Source organism: Cupressus sempervirens, chromosome 4 (assembly GCF_028749045.1).
Source record: "Cupressus sempervirens isolate cs-2001-9-10 chromosome 4, ASM2874904v1, whole genome shotgun sequence".
NCBI classification, from domain to species: Eukaryota; Viridiplantae; Streptophyta; class Pinopsida; order Cupressales; family Cupressaceae; genus Cupressus; species Cupressus sempervirens.
Window position 1 is genome coordinate 792,305,948 of NC_143121.1, and position 14,652 is coordinate 792,320,599.

At 36.3% G+C, this 14,652-nt stretch overlaps 1 protein-coding gene across 1 annotated transcript in view; it reads left to right on the top strand.

Annotated features, from left to right (window-relative positions):
- LOC149563779 (phototropin-2-like) overlaps positions 1-14,652 on the top strand; it is a 411,881-nt gene that overhangs the window by 270,234 nt on the left and 126,995 nt on the right. Inside the window, exon 20 of the mRNA XM_089826907.1 lies at positions 5,955-6,006. Coding sequence (XP_089683033.1) covers positions 5,955-6,006 — 52 coding nt within the window. The remainder of the gene's footprint in view (positions 1-5,954; positions 6,007-14,652) is intronic.

Here is a 14,652-nt window from a genome sequence, read left to right on the forward strand (position 1 = left end):
TAGAATGGAGAGTTCATTTCAGAAAATTGAAAAATTGCTTTAGGAAGAGAATAATTGTAGGCTTAATCTGAACTCACAAAAATCCAATGTAACTCGGGTGCGTGCACTCGAGTCAAAACCTTGATGCACCCGGTGCGCATAAGCACTTGGTGCGGGTGCGTCAAGCACCCAAGGACCCCCGCCACAAGAATTTTTGCCATTGCACCAGTCAAGCACCCCGATGGGACGTATTGCTTGGGTGCGTGGTGAGTGCTTGGGTGGGGGGTGCTTCGAGGTAGATGGCCGAAAAAGTAAAAAATAAAAAAAAATTCTGCATTTTTTTAAAGCATGCTAACCCTAATTGGGCGTGGGTCCCATGCGGTCTATTTCAAGGTTTAATAAGACCAATAGACCTCATTTTCATTTCACCATTTCATTTCATTATTTTGGAGTAGCAAGGAGCATAATGAGCAAAAGAGTTTGGAGGAGTTTGTGAGAGCTTAGTGGGTGATTTTGCAAGGGATTGCAAGATCAAGAGGAGCGAGAGGAGCAAGAAGATTTGATTTGGCAAGTGTCTTCTCAAGTTCAAGGTAGGTTTTCTTTATTTTACAATTTTTTCTGGTTTTAGAAATCAATTTATAATTTTTAAATTTAGTATTTAATTTTACTTTGAAGTTTCAACTTAAATTTTTAAATATTTCATTCTTGAATCTTGTCGATAGTTGATAGTTCTCTGTTTTTTTATATCTATATTAATTGTTTCATTGTTCTTAAAATAAAAATATGGCAATATGGCATATGCTGTAACATATTTAGTATGTAGTATTTAGCTTCATTTTTTAATATTTTAAATAGTAAATGCTAAAACTAAATAGTAAAGTTTTAAGTAGGCTGAAACTAGTTTGTATAACTTATTTTTACTTGGGCTGAAATGTATCATGATCATTTTTATAATTTTATTTTCATTTTGTGAAATGCAATTTTATAAATGGCATCTAGATCCGGCCAAAGTGCAGAAGACATAAAAATTAATGAGGCAAGTGCATCTGATTATGAGCCTGAGCCCGAAAGAAGTGATCATGGGGCTGATGTAGATGGTCAATTTGAGGAAGAGCCTCCTTATGTTGCACCAAGGGTGCCTTCTATTGATTGCCCTTCAGAGATTTTGACAAAGTATGCTAGGGGTCTTTATGATCCAAAGTCCCCTCTAAAACAATTTGCTATGAAAATTACACGCCCTACACCTTTAGGTGGTGGCACATGTAAATAGAAGTGTAATATATGTGGTGCAGAATGGTTTGGCATCATTACAAGAGTTAATTCACACCTTTTTTGGAGTGGCTATGGCATGAACCTATGCATATTCTTGTCAAGTCATGAGAATGTGAAATAAAAAATTGAAGTGAAGAAACTATGGGGTATTCCTGATGATAGTGATGTTCCAATGCCTAGATCTTTGTCTGCTAGGCAACTGGTACATAATATACAACAATTACAAGGGCAACGAGATACATCTACTTGTATCTTGCATCAAAGAGCAGGGACTATGTCACCTACACCATCATTTTCCTCACCTACACAGTTCAGCAGGGGATAGTGGTAAGGGGAAATGGAAAGCAACTACAAGTCGTAGTGGTAGTAACACTATTGCTCATTTATTTAACATGCATGCAAGGGACCGGTTAAATGATGTTGTTGGTGATTTCTTCTTTGCCAATGGCATCTCTACACATGTGTCTCGATCTCCCTATTTTGTGAGGATGATGTCCATGGCATTGAACGAGGGAGAGCCATCATATGTGCCACCAGGTGACCACAAGTTGAGGACCACATTGTTTGATAGAGCCTATGACAAGGTTGAGATCTTGATGGAGCAAATGAAAACATGTTGGATGGATTCAAGCTGCAACATTATCATGGATGGGTGGGTGGACATTAGTCATCGTCCACTCATCAACATTATGGCTACATCCACCGAGGGCCCATACTTTTTGAAGGCAGTTGATTGTTCATGGCATCATAAAGATTTCAGTTTCATGCGCTTAGGGAAGCCATTGAGAAAGTTGGGCCACAAAATGTGGTCCAAGTTGTGACGATTGCAGCACATGTGTGCAAAGCTGCAAGGAGGCTTGTTGAGGCAGCCTATAGGCATATTTGGTGGACTCCATGTTGTGTGCATGCTATGAACAATGCACCCAAAGACATGGAGAAAATAGAGTGGATTAGAAAGGTGGTTAATGATGGGAGAGAGGTGCAGATGTTTATCTGCAATCACCATACATCACATGCACTTTTCAAAAGCTTCACAAAGAAGCAATTCCTGAAACCAGTTGAGATCAGGTATGCATCATATTATATTCACTTGGAGAGAATGATTGAGTTGCAAGAGCCATTGCAACTCATGGTTATGACACAAGAATGGAATTGATGGCCTATGTCCAAAACATAGTAGGGGAAGAGGGTAAAGGAGACAGTGAAGAGTGATCAGTTTTGGAGTGACACAAAATACATAGTCTCCATCATTACTCCAGTGTTTTAGGTGATCGATATGGAGATGCAAATTCACCTAGCCTTGGAGAGGTTTATGAGTGCATTGATTCGATGCTTGGGCAAATGAGGGTCGTGCGTGAGAGAGACCCCACTCTAGTATTCTATATGGAGCACATTGAGCCTATCATTCATTGCAGGTGGGAGAAGTTGAGCACTCCTTTGCACATGGCTGCCTATGCATTGAACCCGAAGTGGTACATACTTAGGCCTGGTAGAGTCACACCACTTTGGGATGATGAGGTGAGGAATGGGTTCTTTTGATGCATTGCCAAAATGTATGATATGTAGACTGCTAGTGAGATTCGCACTGAGTGGTCAAATTTGCTAGTCTTTCAGGTAATCCTTAAATGTTGATTCAGTGCTTTAAACTCTTTATAATTATAAGTTCTTTTAATAATTAATTGTTATTTTACTTACAAGTTATAACTTTAAGTTATTTTAATATTATGTTGTAAACTTTAAAACTTGTAACTTGTAGGATACTCGGATATTGCAAAAGTGGATCTCAAAACCATGGCACAAAAGAATCCCATTTTGTGGTGGGAATGTCATAGGTCATAGAAGTCAAAGATCACTCACTAGCCATCAGACTGCTTTCTCAAGTTTGTAATACTAATTACTAATTCTAGCCCTTTATAATCTTAACTTTAAGAGTTTTACCTTACTGATTTTAATTTATGATTCATTGATTCAATAATCATTGTTTTACCATTTATCATTTGTTACAAATTGTATGAACATTTGTTTGTAACTTGTAAGTTGTAACTTTCAACTTTGTTATCTCAAGTGTCTAGCTCCTCAGCTGCAAAGAGGAATTGGTCCAGCTATAGCTTCATTCACTCTATTAAGAAGAACAGACTTACCTCTAAGAGAGTGGAGAAGTTGGTTGCTGTACATGGTTACTTGCAGCTCAAAGATCGCAACCCACGTGAGTACAAGGAGAGCCCTATAGCACGAAGGGATGTGGAGCGAGAGGATCTAGCTCAGATTGATGAGGATGACGATGTAGCAGAAGCCAATGTAGGGCTAGTTGGTGTTCCTTTAGAGGATCAGGATCTTACCCACAAGGAGTCTAGTAGTTCTAGTGATGAGGACTTCGGTATAGGGGATGATTAGAGAGCATTTGAGATGATTCCATTCTCATTATTGACATTTTGTCATTTTGTTGATTGTACTTACTTTGATATGGCTATGATACATTATTATTATTTCACTGTTTCATGCTATTCAGCTCATTGTCATCATGAGCATCTTTATGATATATGATATTCATATAATCATATTTGAACAATAAATTTTGAATCTTGCATCTTGAACTAAGTTAATTTGTTAAATGGTCATTGGTAATGGCTATGAAGTTTCAAGTCTCAAGTTTGAACTTATAGTTTGTGAATTGCATTTCAATTTTCTCTATTCATTGTTTTTAACTATATTTGGTATGTTAATGTTATATAATATATTAAAGTATCGTTTCATAATTAGCATTTTCAGTCATATATATTGTATTTATACTATGCAACCCCCTTCCCCCCCCCCCCCCACTATCCCCAAATTGAGGCCCTTCTTTTCCCGCACCCAAAACTCGTCTTGATGTCCCCCCGCACTGCCACACCCTTGCACCGGGGTAACACTTCAAAAATTTAGCTCAATGACTGACTCTTTAGGAGATAGTGGGTGATTAATGAAGGGTACTTAGAAGGTCTAATTTCTCCAGTCATGGTTGCTGTCTACTAAATTTTGTTCTAATTCTAGTAGTTTATTCAACCAAAAGCAATAATTGAATGCACAAATATCTACGACCATGTCTCACGTTTGAAACAACAAAATGAAAATAACCATTCATGGAAAACAACAGAGTAAATGCTGATGAAAAGAAAGCATTCACGGCATGGAACAACAGTCCAAGCACTTATAGCAAAGCATGGATATCTCGTGGCATTTTCAGCAACCATGGCATCCAAAACACAAACATCCATCAAAGGTGTTCACAGTTATAACCAAATGCCTGGCAAACAGTGAAGCACAACCAAGCTCCGTGAGGGATAATGGAGCCATGAACTATAAAAAATTAGTCATAAAATATGGAGCAAATATAATAAAGATCACAGCAGTGAATACCTAGTAGATACCGTAGAGAATAGCAAATAAAGGATGAAGATTTAGGCATTTTATGACATCAAGCAATGAAATCAACTACAAACGTCCAAGAAAATACCATATTGAAAAGGATCTGCAAAGGAAGGACTTACAACAGCCACTGTCTCAGTAGCAAAATGGAGGAAAGAACCCGTGAACACAAATGGCATTCAAAAAATATAGAGCAGTGAAGATCAGCCACAGCAAAAAACATCTACCATTCACGACATCAACCACGGCATGGAGGAAAAGATCTATGGCTTAAAGAACTCAAGAACACCAGCAATTATGGCATTCCTACAATGAAGAACAAGCTCATGGCTTAAAGAACTCAAATACACCAGCACTCATGGCGACCATACAAGCATACCATGAAATGGAGATGGAGAACACAGCATTCACAGGTTAGAAAATAACCAGAACAAGAACTCACGGTATGGAGCAAAGCAAGAAGAAATCATAGACACCAAAGTTCTCCATGTTGGCTAGGGTTTCAAACCCTCCTTCCTTCATTCGATTTCCAAATTACATGCAAATGACAAAGACATAACCTTATTCCTCCCTTTTAACATTCCTTTATGATATTTTATAAACTTTCGGGTCCATGTTGAGATATTGATTTATTTTGCAATCATATATGATACTAACTTTCATTACTATTTTAATTTATCAATATTTGCTCCTTATATTAATTCTTTATTGATTATATATTTTACGTTCTTCTTATTTCATTATCATAATTTAAATTTTTTAATTACTAAACAAGTTACAGTCTTTGATGAAACTTTGAAGTACCAAGAGATGAAGAAGAAAATAAAAGTATATCTATGAAACATTTATAACTATGTGAGACAAACTGCCTCATTCGCAAGACAAAAACCAAGCCTGAGTAGGAGCTATATTCTGCTCGTATTAGACAGGTCATTTTAAAACAGAGATTTAAATTGTTGTACTCATATACTTTCATGCAAAAGTGGTTTGTCTTTTTGTAGAGTGTGTTAACTCAATTTCTTCTTGTATGATCTCACAAAATATTGAAAAATCTTCAAATTGAAATATTAGTTATTTTCAAATGTAAAAAATAGAAACCACTTAAAGGCTAGTTACTATCAACTTTTGAAACTTATAAAATCATAGATATTATAATCCTATGTCAGGTCTTGGTATGCCTCTGATTTGTGGAAAAAAATGTGTATTGCTCTATAGTTTTGCAAATTAGATATGGACCCATCTATATATGTGAATTAACATTATAAATAAATAATATAACATTGTTTGTAATCTTGCAGGAAACCATTACAGGGACAGGTCACAGTAGTGCTGTTGACTGGTGGGCTCTTGGTAAGCTGATACCTATCGTCGAATCATTCACTAGAGAAAGTTGAAAATGATGGTTTTCTTTCCAAAATAATGGATGTGGAACCCAAAGATCATATAGTCTTCTCTTTTTGGGTTTAGCTACAATTTTTTTGTAGTTCACCGATTCACAGTTCTTCAAAATATACATGTAGTGTTTTTGCTTAGACTGATAGAACATAATGCATGACATGCCATTTGTTAATTCAGATATTCCTGGTATATAAAAAACTGATTTCTTAAATAAGTGGTATTAATGAATCTGTTCGTAAGTCCATATATACCACATTGATTTAGTGTAAGCTCATATTATGTAAGTGCACTCATACCTAGAAGAATATTAGAGCTAGGACAGTATATGGATGGATGAACTCTGAAAATTTGATAATTCTGCCCCATAATCTTCTCACCACAATTCTACAAAGAGAACATTAATAACTTAGTAAATAAACTACAATTGCCCTTATCAAACAAGTCTATCATCTGATTGACTACAGTTCAACTTTTGAATAACCGGGACTTTTTCCCCCTTGGCTGCTTGGTCATTCTCTTTTGAATGTGTACAGGCATTATAAACAAACTCACGTCCACATTCTTGCCAATATGAAATTTCTGAAGAATTGTGTCTCTGATACTTCAAATGAATGTTATTCTCTCTATACATGTTTGGAGGCCACCCACAACCTCCTCATCGGCCTGAAATGAATTAAAGAAGAAAAACTTTGGATTCAAGTTACAGGAGTCTACATGGATGTTAATGAAAATGTTTTCTCTACCTTTAGTTAATTATCTGCCAAATGGCTCATAATTTTTTTCAAACTATAGCAACTTTGGATGCCCCCAAGCCTCATCCATGGACTCCCCATCCTCAAAGCACATTCAGATGCTCCATCACCTAAAACTAAGTAGTAATTTTTTTTTTAAATGATGAAGTGAATATAAGTATTAATTAATTTGGAAAATAAATATAGCACATCCTCAAAAGAATGGATGAAATAAAATCATGTCCCAAAGCTCTGCAAACTAGGTGGAGCCCACGAATTAAGTATTAGGCAGTCCCAAAATTAAGTATGAGACTGGCTACTAAACCCAAAACAAAACCAAGATGTGCAGATTTCGTGGAATAGGGCGATTGATCTAGAAAATTCAAACTTTCTTCAAAGAATGCAAAAACCCACTTAAAATGTAGTGTCGATCTATGGAGAAAACTTCGAAATAATACCCAGAAGTTAGAACAATAGCAATCCAACTTCCAGAAATCTGAGCGAAAACGTGATGATCAATGCCTCTGACAATGCACAACAAAACCTTGAAACTACACTTCAGCACTTTGAAATCGATTCAAAACTTCTCCAAACTCAATCTATACATGTACCAAATGGCCAATTATACCCAACCAAAAATGATAATGAACCCGATGGAAAATCATATATGTACTCGACAACAACACTGGTGATGTAGCTGATAGCAACACGGTTGAGGTGCTTAACGCCAATGCGGTTATGTGCCCTATGGCAACACTGTGAGGTGTCCAACAACAATGCAAATCATGTGCCCAATAGCAACACAGGTGATGCATTCCACAAAAACACAGCTGATTTTCCATGGTGAGGTGCCCAACAACAACCTAGGTGTGTGCTCAATGACAACTCCTTCTTGCCTATGGTTTGCTACCTTACAATCTGGAACTATATAGAAACTAATCTTTTCCACCTACATGCTTAATTGGTTCAGACCATATGGTGACAATTTTGCGACTTGTACGATGATTATCCCTATGCTTTCCCTCCTAGACTCCATCATATGACAAGTCATATTTCGTGAAGTAATAGGTCAAATATTTGATGTATTAACAAATGATCAAATATATCATTATAAAGAATTTTACAAATGTACAAAATGAAAAATTTCTAATAAGAAATTGAGGAAGATCATAGAAATGGTCTTATCTATCTAAATCACATTATATACAAAAGATAACCATTGCTGTAATAAAATAATAATATTTTAATACCCTCCCTTAATGGTTAATCTGTCTAAAACACCATGTTTTCCCCTAAATCTAACAAACTTATCTAGATGAAGAGGCTTTGTGAGAATATTTGTCTTTTGATCTTTTGTTGGAACACACTGCAAGTGCTTAATGTAATGGCAATGAATGTCTACATGTTTGGTTCTTTCATGAAAGAGCGGGTTCTTGGAAAGCTTGAGATCTCCTTGATTATCAAAGAGAATGGGAAGTGGGGTCTACTTGAGATAAATGCATATCTGCAAGCATTCAACAAAGCCAAACTGCCTCACAAGCTCCCTTAACTGCTCCTTGATAGTCTGCTTCTGCGGAGGAGAGTGAGACTGCATACTGCTTCTTACTAGTTCAGGGGACTACAACAAATTCAAAAGTTGATGTCTAATCATCTGTCGAACCTAACCAATCTGAATAAGTGAACCCAAGTCTAAAATCATGAATCCTAGTGTAAACAAGTCCATAATCCGAGGTGCCCTTAACATAATGCAGCACATGCTTTGCTGCTACCCAATGATCAGCCTTGGGAGCTTACATGAAGCATAAAATGTAGATCATGTTGGGTGGATATTTTGCAACCGACAGTTTTGATAAAATCCAGTTGCAAAATAGGTAGACTAGTCACAGCGTATGAGACCAAGTCTCTCCTAAATTAAAGGGAACGCTACCCCTTCTCACCGTTCCTTGGATTAAGTCAAGGTAAGCAAGAAGTTCAAAGATTTTTGCAAGGGGTGTTGTCAATATTCTTTCCTCTGTAATGTCCACATTTCTAAGATGGATTTTAATAATATAGTTGAATAAAAGATTACAAAATATTAATAAATAAAATATAATTATAACTATAATAATAATTATGTTGATTAAAATAATAATGATAATGGTACCCTACAATATATTATCATCCAAAGTATTACTATTATGATGAAAGAAAATATTGTTAATAATACTATATATAGTCTAATATAATATCCCATCTACAAAAAGAGATTTAATAAATAAATAACAATATTAAAATATAAATATAAATAATAAACATAAAATTAAATATGAAATTAGATAAATAATAACTAAATTTAATAAATATTATAATTAAGATGTAAACTTATTTAATTAAGACATCTATAAAATCTTAAATAGGTGACCATTCGAGAATGGATCATGAAAGAGATATAATACGGGGCATTAAGAAATGGTGACTCGTGTGGAATAAGAATGGCAAATTGGAAGTATAGAACACTACCAATGAAAATACAGAGCTGAGAGTTATCATGTTCTTGGAGACGACAAAATGAGAGTCATAGATCATATTACAACAAGATAGAGAAATTAAAATACTCTTAAAATATTATCCTGACTCACATAAGAATGTCAGACATGCATGTAAGAAATGATTGTTACCCATAAATAATACGTAGCATCTCATTCATCATTTGATATACATTGATATTAATAGAGGACGCTTGGATGATATATGACATATTAAAATCTCAGATGAGAAAGTATATTAGAACCAATAAAACCATTCCCAATTGGCACACAAGGATATCTTGTCATATATTCATTGCAGGAGGGAAATACGTCTCTACTACGACCACCACAGTTGGAAGGTATTGTAGAAGTTGAGATATAATAATAGGCTAAAGAAACCATGGCCAATCAATAAACTCTATTACATAGGGAGGTGAATACATAAATCAAGGAAAGTATTTGGATGGGCAGAGGAATCAAAATCAACCTTAAAGTGAAGGAAAAAATGAACCACCAAAAAAGGATGAAACTAGATTATTGACCTTGCCATGCAAATATAGATTGAGTCAAGACCAATGTAATGACCCCAAAATTGGGGTAAAACATTTGAAATAAAATTGAATACTATATCTATTTTATTGAGTGGTTTTAGCAATAGAAAAAAATCTATCTCTGTAAATTTAATTGAAATAATCTTCAATAGTAAATAAACAATAAATAATTTTAAAAATGTTATTGTAAATATTAGAGCAAATAACATAAATATTTATAATATATCATTATAATAAACAGTATTATTACTATTAAGATAATATTCAATTATAAATATTCTAACTTAATCAAACATTATTGTAAAAACAAATTTATAAATAATAAAAATATATGATGTATTACAAATGCAACGGAAGGGTTAACTTTAAACAAAGATTATTTAATGGAGTGATACTGGTCATGACCAGTCCCTAAGGTTGTGACCTCTGCTTAACAACAATATTTAAATCCACGACCACAGAAGAATGAAGTAGGCAGACAGAGAAAACAAAGAAAGAATAGCAATCCAATGGAAGTATATAAGATACCCATGGTGGAAGGAGTAAACCATAATCCATTGTTGAGAAGATACATTCGGGAAGAGATAAAAATGATAAGGAGCAAGTACGATAGAAGCATATAAAGACCAAGACAAACGACGACAAGGTTACAACGTTGCAATTGTCGAGGACATGAGGTCGAAAGCCACATTCACCCTGTTACACGGGAAGCCCCATACAGTCTATGCATAGATGGCTGACAGCTCATTCCAAATAATCAGTTCAAACCAATATTGATCCACCAACAATCTAGTTCAACACAAATCATCATCGCTATCACATGGAGGATAAAAGCCAGAACTGAAAGGTTGAAGAGGAACATAGAGATAAGAAGGAATCGTCCTTCATTTGGAATCCTAAACAGGAATCAAGGCAAAGATATTTTATCTCGGAAGGTCAGTAAATTGAAAATGGCTGAATACATATTCAGATGAAATGAACGTACCCAAGGTAGTTCATAAAGCTTAGGAGGAGTTATCTTCCCTGAGAAGGATGGATGTATTTGATCAATCATCCATAAGGCTTAACGAGGGTAACTATGAGAGGATCTCACTTAGTGGAGAGCCATTCCATTATTGGAGCCCTAGGAGGCCTCCCCCAGGAGCTAAGTGATCGATCATAACCTCTCCTTAAGAATAAAGTATCAAGTAGGATATGAGTTTGAACTAATATACATTTAATAACTTTGCTCTTTCTTTTAAATTGCTAAGTACTAACTCTTGTGCAGATTTAATAAATAGGAAAGTGGAAGAATAATTTTAACGGGAACATTATAGTGGTATTAGAGCCCTTGATCTTGCCATCCTCAGGGCAACATTCTATACAAACCTACGAAAGAAGAACAAAGAAAATGGTCATGAATGAAATGGCTAATGAATTAAGAACTTTTATGTAACAAACCAATCAAACTCTCATGAGTCAAAATGAAAGACTAGAACAATCCAACCAAGCCCTTCTTAAATGTAATGCCCCCTTCTAGTTGACAATGACATATCAACAGGATTAGCCTATTAACAGCTCTCGTAGGCTAATGAGGCATGGTGAGAGAGTCATTTGGCAGTCATTTGATGATTACATGGCTCAGTTTTTGGTTGGAGTAAGGTTTTCCATCATATATCATTATTGTTTCTACTTATGGAAACCTTATTGTATAATTTGATGTTGAGATGCACTTTATTAATAATATAATATTTTAATATTTTATAAAGTGCAAAAATTAAAAAAATATTGGAATCTTCTAGAAGCTAAAAAAAAAAAGTATTATTTTATTGAGGCCGACCTCTAGAGGAAAAAAAACCATAAATAGACCTTGAGGTCTCACTATTGAGGCAGGCAGATTTGATATTGATGATTGATGATTTCTTCTTGAGTATTTGTGGAGCCAAGTGGTCTGCAAATAATCAATTTGTCTTTGGGAACGAAAAATCCCAATGATAGCAATTTTGAGGGTGTGAAATATCACCTGAATTATTGCAGATTGGAGGTGATATTTCAATCACTTCATTGTGTCGAATTTGTGGCCAAGGGCCAGATTTCTGGAGAAAGAATAAGTTGGGCGCTGCTACAGTGAGGCGGCTACAATAATTGCTATAGGAACACTGCTACAGTGAGGCAGCTACAGTAAATTGCTACAGGAACTTTGCTATAGTAATTCGCTACAGTGATGTGGCTATAGCAAATCGCTACAAGAACTTTGCTATAGTAATTCACTACAATGTTATTGCTGCTACAGGAACTTACTGCAGGAAAAATTCAGATTCCCTTGAGCAGTTTTTCCAGGGGCGGCTGCTTCAGACTTTTGCAGTGGGCTTTTGAGGGCATCATACTTGGAGATATTGATTGCATTTTCATTGGAGACTCAAGGCGACTTAAAGAACTAGGAGCCATCAAGCTATAGTCCCAAATATCCATTCCTTAGGTGACATTTTGCTAATACAAGGAGGGACAAATTTCTAATAACCTCAAAGCAAGCTGGGCACACTATAGACAGGGGCAATTTCATGTTTCGGAAGCATCAAAAATCAGATAAGAAATTCAGTGAGTTTGTGGTCCTTCTAGTAGCTTGGGCGCATCATTTTGGAGCTCTTTGGCAACCTCATTTTGAAGAATTGAATATTTTAAGGAGGTTGCAACATAACCAGGTTTCCCTTGTTTATTCATGCATATTATATGTTATTTAGATGCTACTGCTGTAGGTGGCAGTCTATATCAGACTTAAGCATTCATTCATATGTATGATGCAAGAGTCTTGGCTTTTGATATTAGCATTGTATTGGATGAGGAGAATTAGTAGTTGTTACGAATAATAGTTTTGTATTCAAATCTTGTGTTTGTAAGTCAAGTGTTTGTAAAGATGTCTTGGCTGTAGATGCATTATGTTCTCTTAGTATTTTATCTAGATGCATTAAAAATGTGAAAGAAAGCATAATATTTCATTGAGGAGCTTGCATAGTAATTGCAGAAGTGTTTGAAACAATCTTAGCAACCATTTTTATCAAGCAACTTCCAACGGAAACACTATATCAGCAAGTCACAAGGTTGCACATGAACTGTTTGACAAAATTACAAGTAGCAAATAAGGGCAATTTGTGATCAATTTTGAGCAAGGCTCATTACAGTGGTATCAAAGCTAAATCCTACTGTCCTTAGGGTTTAGCAATCACATGCAGCCACCTGGGGTTGGCTCTCATATATTTTACACTCGCAAGTAAGCTTTGTTTGACAGGGAACAAGTTTTTGACAGGCAGCTAGACACCATGGGTGACAGGCAAGAGCATAGCCCACCAAGAGACAATAGGAATGAGGATCAGGAAACAAGGGAATTTTTCAGAGCAATGGCTACAAGACAAGAGCGGATGGCTCAGGCTTTGCAGGCACTCAACACCGTGGTTGAGCGCATGAACCCACAGGACAGACGGAATCAAGAGCAAGGGGATAACAGGAGTGTCGTGGGATCACCTAGAGTTCATAGAACTCTTTCCAAAACAGCAAATAGACCTACTTGACCCACCTTCTTGAGGGAAGAACGTGTAGTAGAAGAGAATGTTGAAGATGTTGAGGAGCCTACCTTTGCTGATGCATATGTGGCTGCTCATGATGAATGGCAACTATTGACACTAGGAGCTCGAGAGCTCATGCATTTTGATCATTTTGTACAAGCGAGGATGGACTACTATAGGTCTCGACAGGAGAGGAGACCTCAGAATCAGAATAAGGATCTCAAGCAAGCTACTAATAAGCTTACATTACCTATGTTTGATGGAAGTGGAAAAAGTACTGCACAGTCATGGATTTATAAGTTGGATACTTTCTTGGCTCTTCGACCTATGATAGAAGAGGAAGCCCTTCGACCTATGACAGAAGAGGAAGCCATCAAGTATGCCACTTTGCATTTGGAGGGTGCAGTGCAGGAATGGTGGTATCATGGGTTAGTTACATTGCAGCATAATCAGATTAAATCTTATCAGGAGTTTTTGGATAGATTGGTGGAAGGCTTTGGCAAGAAAGACCCAAAATCATACTTCAGAGATTTGGCTCAACTCAAGCAAGTTGGGAGTTTGGAAAGTTACATTGGAGAATTTCAGAGATTATCAGTGATGGTTTCCAATATCTCAAAGAGATGGGTGCTAGTGTTATTCATGGAGGGCCTATTGGAGCCTATGAGAGGATGGATAAAAGCCTTTGATCCTCCTACTCTTTAGAAGGCAATGAAGAAGGCTAGGAGTGTTTACCGCATAGGGTAAGAAGTTCAACACACGTATAACACGATTCAATTCCGAACAGGTACTTTATTCATGTATGCATTTTCAGATTACAATGACTACAATGATTTTCGATTACAATGATGATTCCAAAGTCCATCTCAGACGTGTACATATACCTTTCCGAAGGGGTGACTCAAGCATCACGCACCCGTTTGGATACTACTCTACCCATCGGCTACACCATACATTTTACCGACAACATCATCCCCCCCCAAAAGAAAGGTCATCTCTGGACGACAATTACAAAATATCTGAGACAAATTAACAACAAAATACATTAATTGACTAACTACAACAAGATAGATCTATTTTTGTCGCATCACTTTCACATTCATCCTATGCTTGCACCAAACTGGTCTCCAACCCACGTTGCATCTGTAGCCTCTGCTAACACAATACTATCTCCTTAGCTGACCTTGATAGCCACCTGTGTTGCTTTCTCTATTTCCAACTCCTTGTTACACTGAGCCAAGTGTCACCATACTGCCTTCAACTGGATGATCAG